This window comes from Cibotium barometz, chromosome 5 (genome assembly GCF_041138505.1).
Source record: "Cibotium barometz isolate CiBa-2024 chromosome 5, ASM4113850v1, whole genome shotgun sequence".
NCBI lineage: Eukaryota > Viridiplantae > Streptophyta > Polypodiopsida > Cyatheales > Cibotiaceae > Cibotium > Cibotium barometz.
In genome coordinates this window covers 36,211,733-36,230,860 of record NC_141050.1, presented here as the reverse complement: position 1 = coordinate 36,230,860, position 19,128 = coordinate 36,211,733, and the positions used below count along the sequence as shown (strand labels likewise).

At 39.7% G+C, this 19,128-nt stretch overlaps 1 protein-coding gene and 1 pseudogene across 1 annotated transcript; both read right to left on the bottom strand.

Moving 5' to 3' along the window:
• Positions 1-330: 330 nt before the first annotated feature.
• LOC147638434 (L-type lectin-domain containing receptor kinase S.4 pseudogene) lies at positions 331-1,655 on the bottom strand (annotated as a pseudogene).
• An 11-nt stretch (positions 1,656-1,666) lies between these two features.
• LOC147638433 (putative L-type lectin-domain containing receptor kinase S.5) lies at positions 1,667-2,248 on the bottom strand. The gene has a single exon (XM_086798775.1). It carries the CDS (start codon positions 2,246-2,248, stop codon positions 1,667-1,669), a length of 582 nt encoding a protein of 193 aa, XP_086654901.1.
• Positions 2,249-19,128: the final 16,880 nt, after the last annotated feature.

Here is a 19,128-nt window from a genome sequence, read left to right as displayed (position 1 = left end):
AGGCTTGCTTTGTCTAGGGTGAATATTATAAACTTGATAAATCTTTCCCATGGCTTTATAAAATTGAATGATGCTTAATCTTGGATTTATAACACGTAGGCAAAATGATGAAGCAAGACGGTGAAGCACCTTACAATAGGATGGGTAGGCGAAACCATATTAACGCGCGAAGAAGTGGTTAATAGACAAGCCATGCAGTAGACAAATCTCATGTTTCTACAGGTACAAAGTATTACTATTATTTGTTTAACACGACCTCTGACGACACAGTAATTAAATCTTTTAGTATGTCCTTTTATTGATATAAGGAAAAAAATATTGAGTAATATTTTACCTTTCAAATGAAAAAATAGGGTCGCCCTTCAAATTTGAGGCCTGATCGGACACAAGCTCAGTGGAGAAGGATAAGTTCGACGCATGAGATGGAAGAGAGGGACGGAAAGCTAGAGGCCGAGGCGTAGAAGGGTAGGAGGGGAGGGGAAAGGAGACACATGAGGAGGAGAGAGCTTGGACGACTAGGCGGATGGAGGGGCGGGAGAGCGGATCCAGGTGGCAGCATGCTAGGCCCAGCATGAGGACAAGCTCCATCTCCTTCGCATCATATGAAGCAAGGCGTTTGTCCGCTGCCTCTAGTAGGCAGCCCTCCTGGTGGAGCGCCCACAGCGAGCGCAGTACCTCAGTTGAAAGGGGGCGCCCAATCGCCAGCTCTACCGCCACCGCCCCAAAGCTATATAAGTCAGACTCTTTGGTCACCATCCCTGTCTGCACGCATTCGGGCGCCATGTACCCTGGTATGCCGGCGATTGTTCTGGTCTCTGCGGCGTCGCTGCCGTTACCGCCCTCGATCAACCTTGCCAAGCCAAAATCGCCCAGTCTAGCATTGAAGTCAGCGTCTAACATCAAGTTACTGGGCTTGATATCTCTGTGAACTACAACCATCTCCCACTCTTCATGTAGGTAGAGCAGCCCAGCAGCCAACCCCTTGAGGACATGGTACCTCCTCTCCCACTCCAGCAACTTATGTCCGCCTTCACTTTTGAGCCACTTGTCCAGGCTTCCGTTGGGCATGTATTCGGATACCAGCAGCAGCTTCCCTCTCCGGCGGTCGTGGCACCACCCCACAAGCTGCACCAGGTTCTTGTGCCGTAATCTTCCTATGATGGTTACCTCTGCTATGAACTCCCGCTCGCCCTGCTTCGACCGCTGCGAGAGGCATTTCACGGCCACTGCAGACTTATCTGATGGCAATGCCCCCCTGTAGACCGCGCCGAAGCCACCTTCTCCCAGAAGACAATCGGCTCTGAAGCCGTTAGTGGCCTTCCTCAGCTCCCTGTAGGTGAACTTGCGGGGACCGTAGTTTAGATTGGCCCAATTCTGCAAGAGATCAGATCTCCTCCTCTTTCTTGCCACCAGGGTAAGCACAGTCACGACAAGTAGCAAACCTATCAGGGCTACGCCGCCGACGATCAACCCGGCAAGAAGGGCACGGCTTATAGCGGGGGAGACAGGGAGTCCCGCAGAAGTGAAATTCCACTTGAGAACACAGTGGGTTTCTAAAGCACTCCCGGTAGAAGCTGAGAAACCCACAAAGATCATTTCTGGGAGATGCTGGCGAAGGTTGATTTGGAACTGAGAGATCACTGGGCGGACTGGCTTGGGTCCTTCATTAGCTAGGTACACAATCAAGCATTTGGCCATGTCCGTCGTAGTCGATCCAGACGCTAGTATTGGTGCCCGTGCTTGTGACGTTGCGGTCGAGGAAGACATTGTGAGGGGTGAGAGATTCGTTAAGGATGGAAACTATGCTGCTGATGTCGATGCCCACATGATTACTATCCGGATCAAAGATGTCCTTGAAGGTATCGAATTCTACCGCCACAAGCCTCGGCATGCTATCGGCGCCTCCGCCAGTAGTTGCATTAAGGCTCTCATTGAAGAGACCAAGCCACTTCCCGTAGCCGTTGTCAACCTGTGTTTCGTTCGCCCTATGCGAGCTCAAGAAAAATGCCATGCCGCCGCCGGTGGTGGCGACACCACCGTTCCCTATTGGCCCCATGTTCAGCAGAAAGGAGGTGTTGAACGATGCTGTGTAGTTGTATTTGGGATCCCAAATCCGCAGAGATTTGTAATATGTGATTTGTCCACAGGTGTTGTAGACTGCCGTGGAGCCCAAGCCCGTGTCGTAGGTCACCTGCAGTGCACCAAGCTGAGTACCAGAGCTATTTGCAGAGAAGTCCAAAGACGGCATGTCGCTTTGTGAGAAACTGTCGAAAGAGAAGGTGAGGCCTTGCGACCGGCAGCTGGCGAGGCAAGACAGCCAGAGAATAAGAAAGAACGTTAATGATGGGCGCTGGAAGGAGCTGAGGGCAGGCGGGGTAGCCATTAAAGATGACAGGAGCGAGCTGAAGCAAGGCGGAGTAGCCATTAGAGGTGCGAAGCGTACATGGCTCTATAGAGCAAAGCAGAGCGACTTTTGTAGAACGTGGAAGGAGGTTTCCTCGTGGTTGGGAAGCTGGGCTAGGGTGTGAAAGTCTTCCTCACATGTGCGCGCTTTCTCACTTCCGGTTCGACGGAGTCTTCCTTACGTGCACGACGTCCCATTATCTCTCAACCTCGGTCTCTAAAATTTGAAGTCAAGCCCTACAGAGAAGGCTTTAGAGAAGGCCTCTTAAAAAACAAATAAGACCACTATTTTGAAGCCTTCAAGCCTTCAAGCTCTACAGAGAAGGCTTTAGAGAAGGCCTCTTAAAAAACAAATAAGACCACTATTTTGAAAGAAAAAAAAAGCTAAGTTTTACAAGAAATATATACATATTTATTTAAATTTTGAAGGTCAAGCTAGTTTTATGGCCTTCAAATTGAAGGGTAAGGTAGGCCTCCAAATTTCAGCCATGATCCAGGCCTTTCTCATTCACCAGTCACTCAGTGTAGCACTAAGTCTCATTCACCAGTCACTCAGTGTAGCACTAAGTATCTTTACATTGCCTTCAAACAACCACAAACGTTAGAACACTCTTTACAATGCCTTGAACAACTATCTTGCATATCACTATTACTTTTCTTTGGAAAAAAAAGGAACGTAAATCTTTCATCTCATCATGTTATCTTAATCTTATAAATAGTAAATTCACCATCATCACATTATGGCTTTTAATGGCTCCTTTTTGGCTACTTACTAGGAATGATAGTTTCTCTTTGATTAAGCTACACATGCTTGATTCTAAAACTTAGGTTAATATATTGAAACTCACACACTTTATCACTAAGCTACACATTCTTTGTTATAACACTTGCCTAGTGTAGATATAGAATGTTTTCATTGGTATGGGCTTATGCATGACATTGTAAGGAGTAGAGAGACTCACTCAACCAAGGGTGGTTTTGTCAAATGTGATGTCCATCACGAGCTATGACACGATGCTCCTTATTTATATTTTTATTATTATTTCATATCACGTTTAATATTTCTTGTGCTATATTGTAAACAATGGGGGCAAGTGGTTTGTATTTTTTTTATATTATTCTACTTTGAATGTTGTGGCAAAATGTCATGTGTAATTTAATGATAATTCAAAACTTGTTTGTTACTACATATAGTGGTTATTTTTTAAAATATATTTCCTCTGATCATTGTTTCCTACTATATTTATGGACTATGATAATTTTTTTGTTGCAATACACATAATGCCTCATTTTTACTCTATACTAGTGAGACAAGATGATTATTACAAAGGAAGCCACCCATTTTGCAAAAGTGATAGAAGTAGGGTTGGCACCTGCATCCATATTTTATAGACATGAATAGGTTTCACAACCTCAACATCTAATTAAGAATTTTACAAATATATATAAGCTTTATTTTGTCTTTCTATTGGTAATATATTTTGTAGCACATGGATTTGATTCTGTATAAAACTTTTTAATTAAATCCAATAGTACATTTGCTACATCACACAACGTTCTTGATTCTTTTAATTTGGTAATATGACATAAAAGTGTCATGGGAGACTCTTAGGTCACTCTTATGTCTTATTAAGTAGCTATATATATTTGAGGAATTTATGGAAGTGATATATGAGAATTTTTCACATGCTATATATTTCATCTTCTTTCATGACATGCACTTCATAGTAAAATTACACCATGGTTAGGTTTGATTTCTAGGATGAGAGTTATGAGAAACTCTACTCCTATTACCTACATTCTCTTGGTAACAAAAACAAGGTCATAAAGAGTAAAAGTAGGGTGGGAGAGGTGTAGAGGGTTTAATTCATAACTATTTTAAATCGCTTAGATCAAAATAAATCTTACATTCACCTTAAAATGTGGAGGATTTCGAAATGTAGTGAGATGTACTACCTCAACTTTCTCCATGCACTTCAATATGAGAGCAAACTAATGACCTTCCTTCCACAATTTGTTTCCCTCCTACTGACACACTCAATCCAAGTTCTATCTTCAAACTTCAATATGAGAGCAAACTAATGACCTTCCTTTCACAATTTGTTTCCCTCCTACTGACACACTCAATCCAAGTTCTATCTTCATAAATGGAATTGTATCTTCATGTTGGGTGTGGTAAAAGCTTTTTAGAGTCTAATGTGCTGGAGGTTCATTCTAGTAGCATATTTTGGATGTACCTTGGGAAAAACCACGGCATGGAAGCTCTTAAGACATGGTTAGACTCTCATCCTTGCTTAAAAAAGTTTTTAGCCTATTTTGGAAAAGATACAAGGTTGTACATGATTTCTTGGATAGATTTATAGTAATCAGTGTGCATATGTGCAAAGTATCCATTGTCACTTATGATCATGTATAAATTGAAGGTGATTAAAATGAAATGTAGTTTGAGTATTTCATTCTAATGTATGTGGTTTTAAATTCAAATTTTCATTCTAATATATGTGGTTTTTAATTCAATTTGTCATTCTAATGTATATGTTTTTTGATTCTATTGTTTTTTTTCATTCTAATGTATGTGGTTTTAAATTCACTTTATCATTCTAACGTACATGGTTTTATCAACACTATGGCCATAAGAAATGGTTTATTTTAGAGACTTACTCAACTTTCCAAGGTTCATCAACCTTAGCTTTACATTTGACTATTATGACATTTTAGAGGTATCTACTCAATGATTAGTTAGCATAAGAAGTACACAAGGGGAGATTCACTTTATCTCCGGACTCCTCCTATATAATTTCACCACATGTAAAATAAATCTTAGAGTTATAATTATGGCATCTAGAGCTCAACTGTATAGCTATAACACATTTCTACATATATATATATATATATATAAAATAAAAAATATATATATATTTTTGTAGGTAACACACACCACTTATCCTTACCTTTTTCTTTGATCTTATGTTTCTTACCCACCTCTTCTTTCTTGCTTGCCCTCAAAGAAATCCTTTACTTACATTCTCCTTAACAGCATATTTTCCTTTCTAGAAATCTAATTTTGCTTTATCCTCTTTTCGCACAGCTCTCCCTTTGAAGCACCACAATCCTTGGAAAAGTGTCAAAGTACTTTCCCACAGTGGAAGTGAGCTTGTGCAAAGGATTTACATTTTAGCTTTACCTTCATTTGATCATATTGACCCAATTGAATTACCATGGCTCTAAAGAGGAAAACAACAAGCAGAGCGACTTTCTCAAACATGGAGGGAGGGAGGGAGACTACAAGGGTTTTTTCATGGTTCTATCTGAGGTAAATGGGACTAGTGCTATAAAAAAAACGGCATTCAAGTGTATTTGTACCAGTCATAATTAAGAAAAATTGGCTGAGATTTTAAGTAACCCTTATTTTTTGGAAATGTTTTTCATATATTTTAGCTGTAGATATTTTGAAAACAAAAAATGGATAGATTTAAGAGTTTCCCTTATTTTTATTGGTTGAAAAATATGTTTTTTCGAGCACTAAATGGGACTTGAAGCTAGGGAGGTGATGCTTTGTCATCTTGCATGCAAGTCTTTCTCACTTTTGGTTTGACCTAGTCTTCCTCACATGCATGATGGGCCCATTGCTTGACCCATTATCTCTCACCCTCGCCCTCAAGAGTTGAGGCCAGTGCTAAAATTTGAAGCCTTCAAGGACATCAAAGCACTTCAAACCTTCTGGAGAAGGCCTCTTTAAATTTGAAGCCTAAAAGGACATCAAAGCCCTTCAAACCTTCTAGATAAGTTTTTTGTTATTCGAGCCGGGGTGTTAGAGATGAGCATGCTCGTCTCTGAGACTCGCTTCTAGATAAGTATGCTTCAAACATTCTAGAGAAGGCCTCTTAAAAAATAAATAAGGCCACTTTTTTAAAAAAATATACACAAACATAGACATATTTGGTATAATTTTGAAGGTTGAGATAGTTTTATGGCCTTCAAATTGAAGGCTAAAGTAGGCCTCCAAATTTAAGCCTTGGTTGAGGCCTTTCACATTCACTCACTCAGTGCTTGCTTACTCACACATGGAAGTCTTTTTACAGTTCCTTTAAATAACCATGGAAGTTGGAATACTCTTTGCAATGCCTCAAAAAACTATCTTTCAAATATCTATTACTTTTCTTTGGGGAAAAAAGTCACATAAATCTTTCATGTCATTATGCTTCATTGATAACCATCACGTGTGATGGTTCTTAATGGCTCCTTTTTGGCTACCTAGCAACGTTAGTTTCTCTTTGATTGTTGTAAGGATTTTTCACATGGTATTTTTTGCATCTTCTTCCATGACATGCACTTCATAGTGTGAACACACCATTGTTAGGTTTGATATCCAGGATGGGAGTTATGAAAAATCTAGTACTCCTATAACCTACGCTGCTTGGTAACAAAAACAAGGTCCTAAAGAATGTAAAAGTAGGGTTAGAGAGGTGTAAAGGGTTTAATTCATAAAAGCTTTAAACTACTTAGAACAAAATCAACCTTACATTATCCAAGGCCTCTCATGCACCATAAAATGTGGAGGATTTGAAACTATAGTGAACCGTACTACCTTAACTTTCTCCATGTACTTTAAGATGAGAGGAAGCACACTCAAATCCAAGTTCTATCTTTATAAATGGAATTGTATCTTCATGTTAGGTGTGGTAAAATATTTTTAGAGCCTAGTGTGGAGGTTCTAGTAGCATATTTTGTATGTGCCTTAAAAACACTAGGGCATGGAAGCTCCTAAGAAATGGTTGCATACATACACAATTATGGACTTTCATCCTTGATTAATAAAAGTCCATAATTAAAAAAGTTCTCAAAGGAGATGCAAGGTTGCACATAATTTATTGGATAGATTTATAACCATATGTGATTTTTCACATATGGTTATAAATCTATCCAATAAATTATGTGCAACCTTGCATCTCCTTTGAGAACTTTATTAATCAAGGATGAAATTCCATAATTGTGTATGTATGTAACCATTTTTTAGGAGCTTCTATGCCCTAGTGTTTGGATGTACCGAACTTTATTAATCAAGGATGAAAGTCCATAATTGTGTATGTATGCAACCATTTCTTGGGAGCTTCCATGCCCTATTGTTTCTCAAGATACATCCAAACACTAGGGCATAGAAGCTCCTAAAAAATGGTTACATACATACATAATTATGGACTTTCATCCTTGATTAATAAAGTTCTCAAAGGAGATGCAAGTTCTACATAATTTATTGGATATATTTTTAGCCATATGTACAAATGTACATGGTTCTTCATTCTAAAGTATATGGTTTTCATTATAATGTATTAGGTTTTTATTCTTATGTATATGATTTTTTATTTTTTATATTATTTATGTCAGATCATCTTTTAGTGGACATGACCTTCGTATTTCTTTGAGCTTGGAGTGGAACTTATTTGCATAGTGTCGAACTTTCCTAGGGTGCTCACTATGTGATAAACCCATGTATCATGTATTTCAAGGGGTAATTACTCTAGAGATATAACTTTAGGCGAAGGTCCCCCTTTATACATTTTAAGATGATAAAAGTAGTCCTTTTGTATTTAATTTTTCCTTATTTATTTGAAAAACCCATTATAAAGGTATCTTTATGTAACCCCAATATAAAACTCTTATGTTGATGAACTCACATGCTATCTTACATATTTTTCACAAACCACTATTACACTTACACTCAATACGGTATCCCTCAAGTTTTGGAAGGATCATTAAACTAAGTTATCCCCATTTCATGTCAGGGTTACAATCTCATCATCTTTATATATATATATATATATATATATATATAAGTTGTTTTCAAAACTAAAGACTTTACAATTCTAGTATGGTTTATGGACTTCAAATTCATTATCCCCACTAGATGTAATATGAATATTTTTCATTGCTATATAATATTTTAGACTAATTATTATATTTGACATTTGTATTCATGCATAACTATCTTTGAAATAGTTATGAAAAACTTTGTTTAGGACTTTGAAATATCCTCACATGTATGCAAATGTAGATAAATTAGAAGGTCCACATTTACTTATTACACATGTAAGTATTCATTGAACCACATTTACTTATTACACATGTAAGTATTCATTGAACCACATTTACTTACTACACATGTTGACATGTACGCATTCATTGAACTCGTTTGATGCTAGTACCTCCAAGTTAGAAGATATATTTTTTTTGGGCACTAGATGTTGATCTTATATATCAAACATAGGTGGCATGGTGGTACACCACCATTTGTTAAGAAAGACATATGCCTTACTGATCCCATTACTCAAAGCCACTATTTTTCAAGTCTTTCTTAGCAAATGTTAGTACTCCACCATTTGCTGAGAAAGACTTGAAAATTATTATCTTTGAATATTGGGCTCAACAAGGCATATAAGTATTTCTTACTCCACCATTTGTTAAGAAAGACTTGAAAAATATTGGCTTTGAATAATTGGCTCAATAAGGCATATAAATATTTCTTAACAAATTATTGAGCCCTTTATTCAAATCCAATATTTTTCATGTGTGGTCAATGTCATGCATATTATGCATCTTGAAGGAGATATTTACATTCAAGAAAGGTTAAGAAGCCATAAAATTTTTAACATTGTTACGTTATGTTAGTTTACCAAACTAGTGTAGTCAATTTTTCTTATGTAATATCACATATAATGCCACCTCAAAAAAGTTGAATAGAATATAACACACAATAATTGGTCTTATTATGCATTTGTCGGACCAGTTGGGGGCCTACCCTAACCTAGCCTCAAAAGCATTATAGTAAGACATAGATTCATTTAGTAGAAGATTCATATTAGTGCTTGTGTTGTCCTCCAAGTTTTTTTAATATTAGTCATTTTATTTCCTCAATAAAAGCACTCATATATCTCATCTAGATGCACTGAGAGACTTTGAAAAGATGCAAGCTTGATTAATAGGCTTAAAGATCTATTGTAAGAGGTATCATGAGGTAGATTATAAATGTTCTTATCTAGTAGCCATTGAGCTTATTTCTTATGAACCCCTAGCATGTAGAAATTTTACTCTGACTATCCAAACTAGTGATATGGGACACACAACAATTGACTACCTTAATGCAAATAGTATTGGCAAGATCCTACAAACTGTAGGATATTAATGGCTTAAGGAGAATTCCTCTTGATGTTAAGACCCCCACAAAGTGGCTGAATGCCCCATAAAGGCAACTATAGAAGTGGTATCAAAAAATATGTCGCCCTTTGATAGTTGGTGCATTAGGTGTGGCATCGATCTCTTGATCAATGATTGCCCGCATATAAGCCCATAACTTCAAACCATATCAAACACCATAGAGATGCATCTATTACAAATACTCAGTAAGCCCATACTTTGTATACCCATACTGAAAACCAAAGAGATACATCTACTGCAAACACTCAACATGCCCATACATCTACTGGAAACACTCAACAAACCAAAGAGATACATCTACTGCAAACACTCAACATGCCCATACTTAGCATACATTGCAATCATCGTGAATTCTCAAACACTCGAGTCAAAATAGGAAGCATACCAAACCTTTGCATTCTTTTGTACTACGCAAACTATACATATGCCTTTGTTGCTAACACCCTTTGTGAGTATGTATGGCAAGTGTGGGACTATTGACAAAAGAGAAGATGCGTTTAGCCTATCCTCTCATGGTGATGTCATGTGATGGACTAGAATGCTTGCAACATATGTAGTAGAGGACATATTAGAAAGGTAAAGAAACATGCATGGGGATCAGGATGATGGTGTACCTGAGAGCACAACAAAGATTAAACCTTGAAGATGCTAGCAGTGATGGTGCACATGCAGCCTGACTCCTAAGACTTGAGAGTGCTCTTCATAGCACTGAAGCGTGAGCAAACTTCAAACTCATGACTCGAGAGATCGCCTACAACCAAAGACTCATGAGCATTTAAGCTATAGCATAATAGCAAGTATTAGGGTTCCCAAGAATACTAATTGTAAACTAAAGCAAAGCAATAACTCACGGTGGCTTACCCTTCACCTTGTCTCTTCATTGTCTACAATGCTTTTATTCCAACCCACTATCCTTGACTTTCTTCTAGAGTCATCTTTATCCTTTTCTTTACTTGGCCTCTTTGGGTCCTGCTTCTTATTACCCCCATCTATTTCTTTGTTTCTTCTTGGTGGGCTAGTTTTTATCTTCATCAACAAGTCATCCAGGTCATTATGCTCATCCAATTCTAGGATGTCACGGTATGCCACATGTTCTATGCCAAAAAATATGCATTTGCTTCTCATCGTTTGCTCCTCCATTTGCTTTCATATTCTTATATACAGCACCAAAAATAGTTTGGGAGGGTATGCCATGTACTTGAGCATATTGCAAAGCGCTTTCCCCTATCTACTAGCAATTAAATGTCCCTAGAGAATTGCTCGTCTTGGAAAGGGAAAGGGGGCTCTATGCATGTACACCCCAGCTTCCAGCATTATCTTTTGCACTTACTCTGTCTTTTTCGGTAGTAGCATTGTCAAATAAGAAAAACCAATCTATGAAATTTGTTACAATGGGGTGTTGGTTTGTGGTATAGATATCCATGGTCTCCTACATGAGAGATGGACCCTTGAAAGATGAGCATTATCCATCAGCACAAGTACTTGTTTGTTGATGATCTCTAAACTAAGGAGAGGCAAAGGCATTTCTAGAGATATATTATGTTGAGTTTCTTATTGGTGTCCTCCTTTTGCTTCAGATAAGCATTAGCCTTGTCTAAGTAGCTCTATAACGTATCAACTTTTTGTGTTTCAACAAAAAGCAAGGCTTACTATTGAGTATAAGACTACATAAGTTGTTCATACTTCTTCTACATCAAGTCCGTTGCACTCTGAATGTGTTGAGTTTCTCGTTCTACTTGCTTATGGTTGCTTGTGCTTCATGAAGCCATGCTTCATATTAGAATTATGAGCTTGCACCAACTTGAGAGTGCTATAGATTATCGATTCCATATAGGCATCTACCACCTTCGGCTCTAAAGTGGATGGGGCTACCTCCTTTATTAAGATTTTCCTAGGTTCTTTGGAAAGTATCTTGAACTGGCTAGACAATTGTGTTAGGATCACAATCGTGTCTTCTCTTGTCTGTTGCAACATGGGAGTCCAAACTTCAAAGTTCATCTCTATGGTGGGTATGCAAAGTATGTGCTTGCTGAGTATTTGCAATAGATGCATCTCTACAGTTTTTGATATGGTAACTATGGCAACATGGTATCCAAACTTTGAAGTTCATCTCTATGGTTTTTGATATGGTAACTCTGACAACATGGAAGTCCAAACTTCAAAGTTCATCTCTATCTGTATGCAAAGTATGGGCTTATTGAATATTTGCAATAGATGCATCTCTATCATCTTTGATATGGTGACTGTGGCAACATGGAAGTCCAAACTTCAAATTTCATCTCTATGGTTTTTGATATGGTACCTCTGGCAACATGGGAGTCCAAACTTTTAACTTCATCTCTATGGGTATATACACAAAGTATAGGCTTGATAGTATTTACAAATAGATGCATCTCTATCATTTTTGATATGGTAATTGTGGCAACATGGGAGTCCAAACATCGAAGTTCATCCCTATGGTCTTTTATATGGTAGCTGTGGCAACATGGGAGTCTAAACTTTGAAGTTTAAATTCAAATTCATAGCCACGGGATAGAGCACGAACTGTAAAGGCTCACCAATCACAAATCAGTGCTCAAATCTTCAACCTTCGCTTGATTCTCATGTTTTGTGCTCAGGTTTTTTGTCTCAATTTGTTCTCTAAATTTGGAATCTCTTGCCCAACATGCTTTTAGTGGATTTGCTTCACAAGGTGAGCATGGCACTGGACATTTCCACTAATGCGCATGATTCACAAATTTCTAATTGAACTTTATGACTGTGTGATTCGGTAGTAGTTGATGGAGTATTGTTTACGCTTTTCTTTGATGGAATATGAGCTTAAATATATATAAGAATAGCTTTTTTCTACTTGCATTAACCAGCTAGCATCTTTTTATGGAGAAGACAAGGTGGGAGTGAATGGTGAAGTTTTGGAGGCATTGGTAAGTAGAGACCAAACAAAGAAAGAATATCACTACTTCAAGCTACAAGCTGTCAATGAGTGGAAGCGATGGAGGTTTAGAAACACGTGGGTTGCGATAGGGAGAAATGACACAATGAAAGAAAAGTACCCCATGCTACTATAGCTGGCAAAATTGTTGTGATTCAATGTTGTAGCACCACATCATGTGAGAGGGGATTTAGTGTTCAAAATAACATCAAGACTAAATCACTACAAGGGATCGGGCTCATACCCGTGCTTCTAGCCGCTAAAAATGACTTGTGAAAAAAAGTAGCGGGCCCGTGTCTCAGCGCGTGTATAATCACGGCCAGAGACATGCGTGTAAAAGCGCGTGTATAGGACTATTCAGACGCACTGATACACGGGCCCATACATGCGTTCTGTCAGTGCAGCTACGTTTAGACGCGCTCATACAGGCATCTATACACGCGTTCTGGTCACTTTAGATGTGCTTATATACGCATATTTCTCAGATTTGACGCGTTTATACACGCGTGTTTTACAAATTATTCGCGTATATACACGCGACTTTTTACAGATCTGACACGTTTATACACGCGAACAGAGAGCAAAAAAAAAATCCAGAGAGTGCTATTTGGTACCTGAATGCTGTTCTAGCATTCCAGCACCCAATAGCACTCTCTGGATTTTTTTTGGATGCATTGGACCATCCACGAAGAAGATATCCACGAGGAAGATTAAGACAAGAATGACATGAATGCATACATTGTGAATACACGATTCAAGACAGACATGAATGTAATACTATCGATTTACGATTCAATATTACTATCAAAATTTCACACATATATACAAGGGAGTCCATATGTCGAAGTAGCCCATGGCTTCAGTTTACAAAAAAATATATACAACCACATCCTCAATATGGAATGTGATACTATAAGTCTGAGTACTACTCAGACCCAGATGATGACTCGGTGCTCCCTCCATGCTCAGATGAGCTCACATCGGTCGGAATGTCCGATGAGTAGTGCTCACGTCCACCCTCTACAGTGGCGGCGGGTGGATCATCAGCAGCTTGTGCTTGTTCAAGTAATATATAGTATATAAGTATATATATATGTAATTCAATAAACCAAAATCATCCGTTTAGAGTTTTCAAGTACCTGTCGACCGTATGGTCTCATGACTATCTCAAACTGCGCGTCCGTAATACGTCCCTTGGCTCTAAAGATGGCCCACGTGTCATGTCTGCTATGCCGACGAGCATACCCAGTATCGTGGGCTGTGGGATTCCTCCCCGCCTGTATCATAATCAACACAATTTGTAAGATTAAAACAATCATAGAATCAATGAATTAAGTAAACAATCAAATAAAGTGGCAAGATACTTACGAACTCTGCCTCCCATGACTCGATGCCGCCAGATCCGAAATGCAAAGATCCAATGGTCTCCATCTGGATCCGTCGTGCCTCCACATGCTGCCTGCTCTTCACGCCACCCTCTGCTTGTTTCTTTGCCTCCTTTCACTCGCGTTTGTGCGCAGTGGCAGGTTTCTCGGCAGGATAGCCACCCGCAGCTACATTGAGCCCATCATCGTACGCGAGTTTTTTAAGGTGAGATCTTTTATTACTTAAGATCTCCCTTATTCGTGTCCTTCCCCATATATCCGAGAATGTAGCATGTGGGGGATTGGGGTACCGACTATGTACAGCCTCTATCACCTTTCCAACTAATCGGCTATTTTGATCTTTAAATTTAATAAAACAATTTCTATACAAGTTTGATACTACCCCACGCATGTACTCCATTACCTCTTTCCCCCTCGCATCCATCACTATCCCGCCCCTATCCGTCACATCATAGTAGATCACTCCCTCCACCTCTCTCATCTCCTCCTTTTCCGAACTGTCTCCTCTAACTCTTCTCCCTCTATCTCCTCTCTCACCGCGTGCCCTACTACCTCCCCCACCAAAGCACCCGCCGCATCCTCCACTCCCACTCTTCCTGCTGCTGCTGCTGCGGGTGGAGTCACGACTGGGGGATTGTCTACGTGACGGTGGATGTGAGCCCTGACGTGACGGTGGCTCTGAGGGAGTACGTGATGGTGGTTGTGAGCCCTGATGTGACGGTGCTTGGGAGGGTGTGCGTGAGTGTGTCTGGGACGAGGTATTTCTCCTCGGTGGGCGTGGAAGAGGAGAAGCTGCATGCCGTCTCGTCGGACTCGTAGGCATAGACGACAGTGAAGTGCCCTGGGATACTCGTGGTAGGGGTATAGACACCAGGCATGGAAGGAGGGGGATGGGCATACATGTACTCTGTAAGCTCAACTGGACCAGGATGGCACCCAAAATGATTTAGCATCTCCATCAGCCAATTGCTGTACGCAAATGGATCGGATGAAGAACCTGGAATATCCATAAAGAATCTGCAAAAATAATCCTCATGTACATCATGGGCTGTCTCTTGACTCACACAAATATCATCATCCAAGCCACCTATCAGCCCGCAAACCATAGAAACAGGAAACACAGTCTCGTGTCTACACCCGTCCACAAACGCGTGTATACACCCGTTCAAAAATGTGTGTATACACCCATCCAGAAATGCGTGTATATGCGCGTGAATAGTCTGTGCAGACAGGACACACGCAGACATACACGCGTTTTCACACGCGACTTGCGCAAAATTTTTTTTGAAAGCGACCGACCTCCGACAATGTGTCCTTATAAAAGGCCCACTGTCGCCCCTGTCAGAATCGTTCACCAGATGGCAACCAGAGAAGGAGAAGGAGAAGGAGAAGGACGGAGACAAACCCAAAAAGCAAAGAGAAAATAGCATAAACAAATCTGAGGACAAATCTGAGGAAAGAGACAAGGCAAAGGACAAATTGACTCACCTCTGAAAAAGTGAGTCTTCTTTTTTGGTCGGTTTCTTCCATCCGTGTGTGCTCCTTGTCTGCTCCTTGCACTTAGGTTTAGTGTCTGTTGGAAGAGGCAAAAACGAAAGAGAGCAGATATGTTAGTTCAAAATGTTTATTTGGGGAAGGCGGGTTATTTTTAGTTTAAACAGGTCGCGTGTAGAAACGCGTGTATTTTCGCGTTTATGACAAATTAGCCGCGTTTATACATGCGATTTTTATTATCTAGCCGCATTTATACACATGATTTTCAGGAAGTAGCCGTGTTAATACACGCAATTTTTAGGATACAGCCACGTTAATACACGTGATTTTAAGGACGTAGCCGCGTTAATACACGTGATTTTTATACTTTCATTAAAAACAGATTATGATTTTGTGTTTTCTGGTTTGTACATAGGATGTCATCAACCTCCTCAAGCAGTTCTGGTGAAGATGAGACAATGCGTCATCATAATCGCGATGTGTGGTTGGGACAAAGGATCAAGTGTATGTGTAATCGATGTCAAGGATGCATTGTACGAGCACGTCGAATTACCTTGAATCACATCTCCATGTATGGAGAATGGAATCAAACAGGTTTAGAGGTGAGTAGATGTAAATTGATGGTATTCAAATGACTCATGGTATCCAAATTAAATTAATGGAGTTGTAATATATAAACTCTAATTGAAGCAGGATGCAGTACCACACCCTAACATGCTGTCCTACGCGCGGCGAGAGCACGCGCGGCGAGAGCATGCAAAGCGTCAACGAGATGATGCTGGAGCTTCGGGATCTATTGTCAGAGATGAGTGGGATTTGGATGACAATAGCCCTGCACCCCACGAAGTTGTGGAAGAGGAAGTGTTTGATGATATGGTGCGGAATCTTTTTAAGGATGATCCCAAAGGTATGGACGACGATGATATGGAACAAGAGCATCTTTACAAGGCTTCATCGACACCGGTTTTTGAAGGGTGCACATTCTCTATTTTACATGCTTCACTTGAACTACTCAATATACAAATAGTTTATGGATGGAGCAATGCAAGTCTTGACGCATTATTGAAGTAAGCATTCTAACTTGCAAATTTGAATTAGTGGTTTAAGGTTTAAGATTTAGGACTAATTGATGATATTGGATGCAGGCTATTATCAAACATGCTTCCAAAGGGAAATAGACTACCCACCTCAAGAGACATAGCGAGGCGCTATGTGACATCTCTTGGAGGATTGAACTGTTGATTGATGAGTTGGAGGAACTATGGAGAGGTGTTACGGTGGTGGACATTAGTAGGCCTCCCTCCTCTCGACACTTCGACTTAAAAGCAGTGTTGATGTGGACAATGCATGACTTTCCAGGATACAGCGATTGTTCTGGTAAGAATTCTAATTACCTCCCTACTCTAATACTATTGGCTATATTAATTATAAATATTAACTTTATTATTCTAACTTTTATTTATATTTTAACAGGCTTAAAAACATCGGGTAAACATGCATGTCCTATTTGTGGCCCTTCATTAGTACATGAGTATGCTGACGGTTTGTGTAAGACCATATTCGATAATCATCATCGATTTCTCCCCTCAAATCATCCTAAATATGTTGCTAGTAAGAGTAACATTCCTCCACAAACACTTCGTGCAAAAGATTGGAAGCGTATTTGGGAGTCTACAAATATTCTTCCTCCAGATGGCATGAACAGGTATAGTAATGTTTTTCAATCTTGTTTTGTGTAGTCTCTAATTGGATTAAAGGTCACATAGAGCAATCCCTTGTGTAGGTACTCCATTTTTTTTGGCTACCATATTGGACCCATCTTAAGATCAACCATCTTCTTGATCCCATGCACATCTTCAAGAATGTGGGATCTGGTATTTGGAAACATGTTATTGGTAAACGAGACAATGTTAGCGTACGTGAGGACTTGCGGGTCGCAGGACGTATGCGTCAAGCTTGGCCACGAGAGGAGGGTGGGCACGTTCGTCTTCCGCCTGCACCATGGATTATATCAAAGAAAGGAGAAGCAGGTAAAGCAGGCCATCACCACTTTGCGTACTCCCACTGGATGCATGAGATCATTGAAGGGAGCCTTTACAACCACTAAGAAAAGAGGCGTTAAGTGTCTATATGGGTGGAAGTCCCACGATTGGCACAAGATGCTCCAAGTAAGTGTTTTCTAAGTCTTGTACGTTGAAATTAAATTTTGTAATGCCATAAACCATACATACATGTGCTCTTATGTGCGCAGTTCATACTACCTACTAGCATCGACCATTGTGTAAATAAGAGTTTGAAAAAATGTATTTATAAGATGGGCGAGCTTGTGAGGTATGTAAAACCCATGTCAGACCCTTCATTATACCTTGCAAAATGAACGTGCATGAGGTGTAACGTACTATTTATTTATTTTTCAGATATGTTAGTTCCAAAGCAATTGATCCAGCCACGTTGGATGATGCGCGTGTTATGGCAGTGGAGGTGATTTGTTTGGTAGAGGAGACTTTTCCGCGAACCATTCTCACAAGTCAACTACATCTCATTGTGCATTTAGTGGATGAAATCGCTTTATGTGGCACTGTGCATTCACGTTGGATGTTCTTCCTAGAGCGCTTCATGAAGATCTTAAAAGACTTTGTGAGGCAAAGTGCAAGGCCTGAAGGAAGCATGGCCGAGGTTTGGTTGATACAAGAGTCTCTTGTATATATTTCAGAATTTCTTGGTTAGGTGGACAGCTCTTTGCCACGACTATGGAGCAATGAAGAGGACTTGAGGATGACCTCTATTGTGCCTCAAGGAAAAGGACAGAGTAAAGTAATTGACAGAACATTGATTGATGATCTCAATTTCACTTGCATCCTTAATAGTGATGTGATGAGCAGATGGGTTACAAGATATGAGGATGCAAAGATAAAAAGGCAAGCAGGAAGAGCTCTCTTTCGGAGGCAACATGGCTCTCGTAAGGCGTACCCTAAGCATCTAGCAACACTTCCGAATGATATCCATGTTGATTGGTTGCATGAGGAAATGGAGAGAGCAGAGAGCGACGAGGGGCTGCATATCACGGCGGAAGAATGGGAGTATGCATGAGGATGCATGTTAAAGGTACATAGAACTTATGTTTTGCATTAGTTGTAAGTGATTTGCTTTTAATATTTATTCACATTGCTTACATAAATATTGCTTCTATTTTGGTCCAGTGCACTATGTTCAATGCTATATGGTGTGAAGGCAAGCATTTTCGAACACAAAGAATTGATGAAAAGAGAAATACACAAGATTGCGGTGTCATTAGTCGCTTTGAGGGAGCTAATGGAAAAATGGATGATTATTGTGGCACAATCCAAGACATATTTAGGCTTGACTTTCGTCGCTTCTTTGTGTATGTTTTGGATGTCAAATGGCAAATGAACGTGGTGGAAAAAGGGCCTAATGCAATGATAAAACGTCATGCAAGTGGCTATGTAACTATTGACTCTACAAAGTTTTGGCTAACAAAGAAAGATAGGCTCGTTTTGCCACCACGGTATGCATTTTTTTACTAATGTGTTTCATGTACATATATATCTAAGCTCGCGTACCCCTTGACTTTTGATATGCTAATTAATTACTGCAGTATGTGTATTTGAGTAGGTTATCTATCTACCAATGGTGCATGACATTAAATGGTGGTACGTCATCCCTATTGCACCACGTTCCAAA

Coding starts and splice junctions, on each gene's coding strand:
- LOC147638433 (XM_086798775.1), bottom strand. CDS start 2,248: ATGCCGTCTTTGGACTTCTCTGCAAATAGCTCTGGTACTCAGCTTGGT.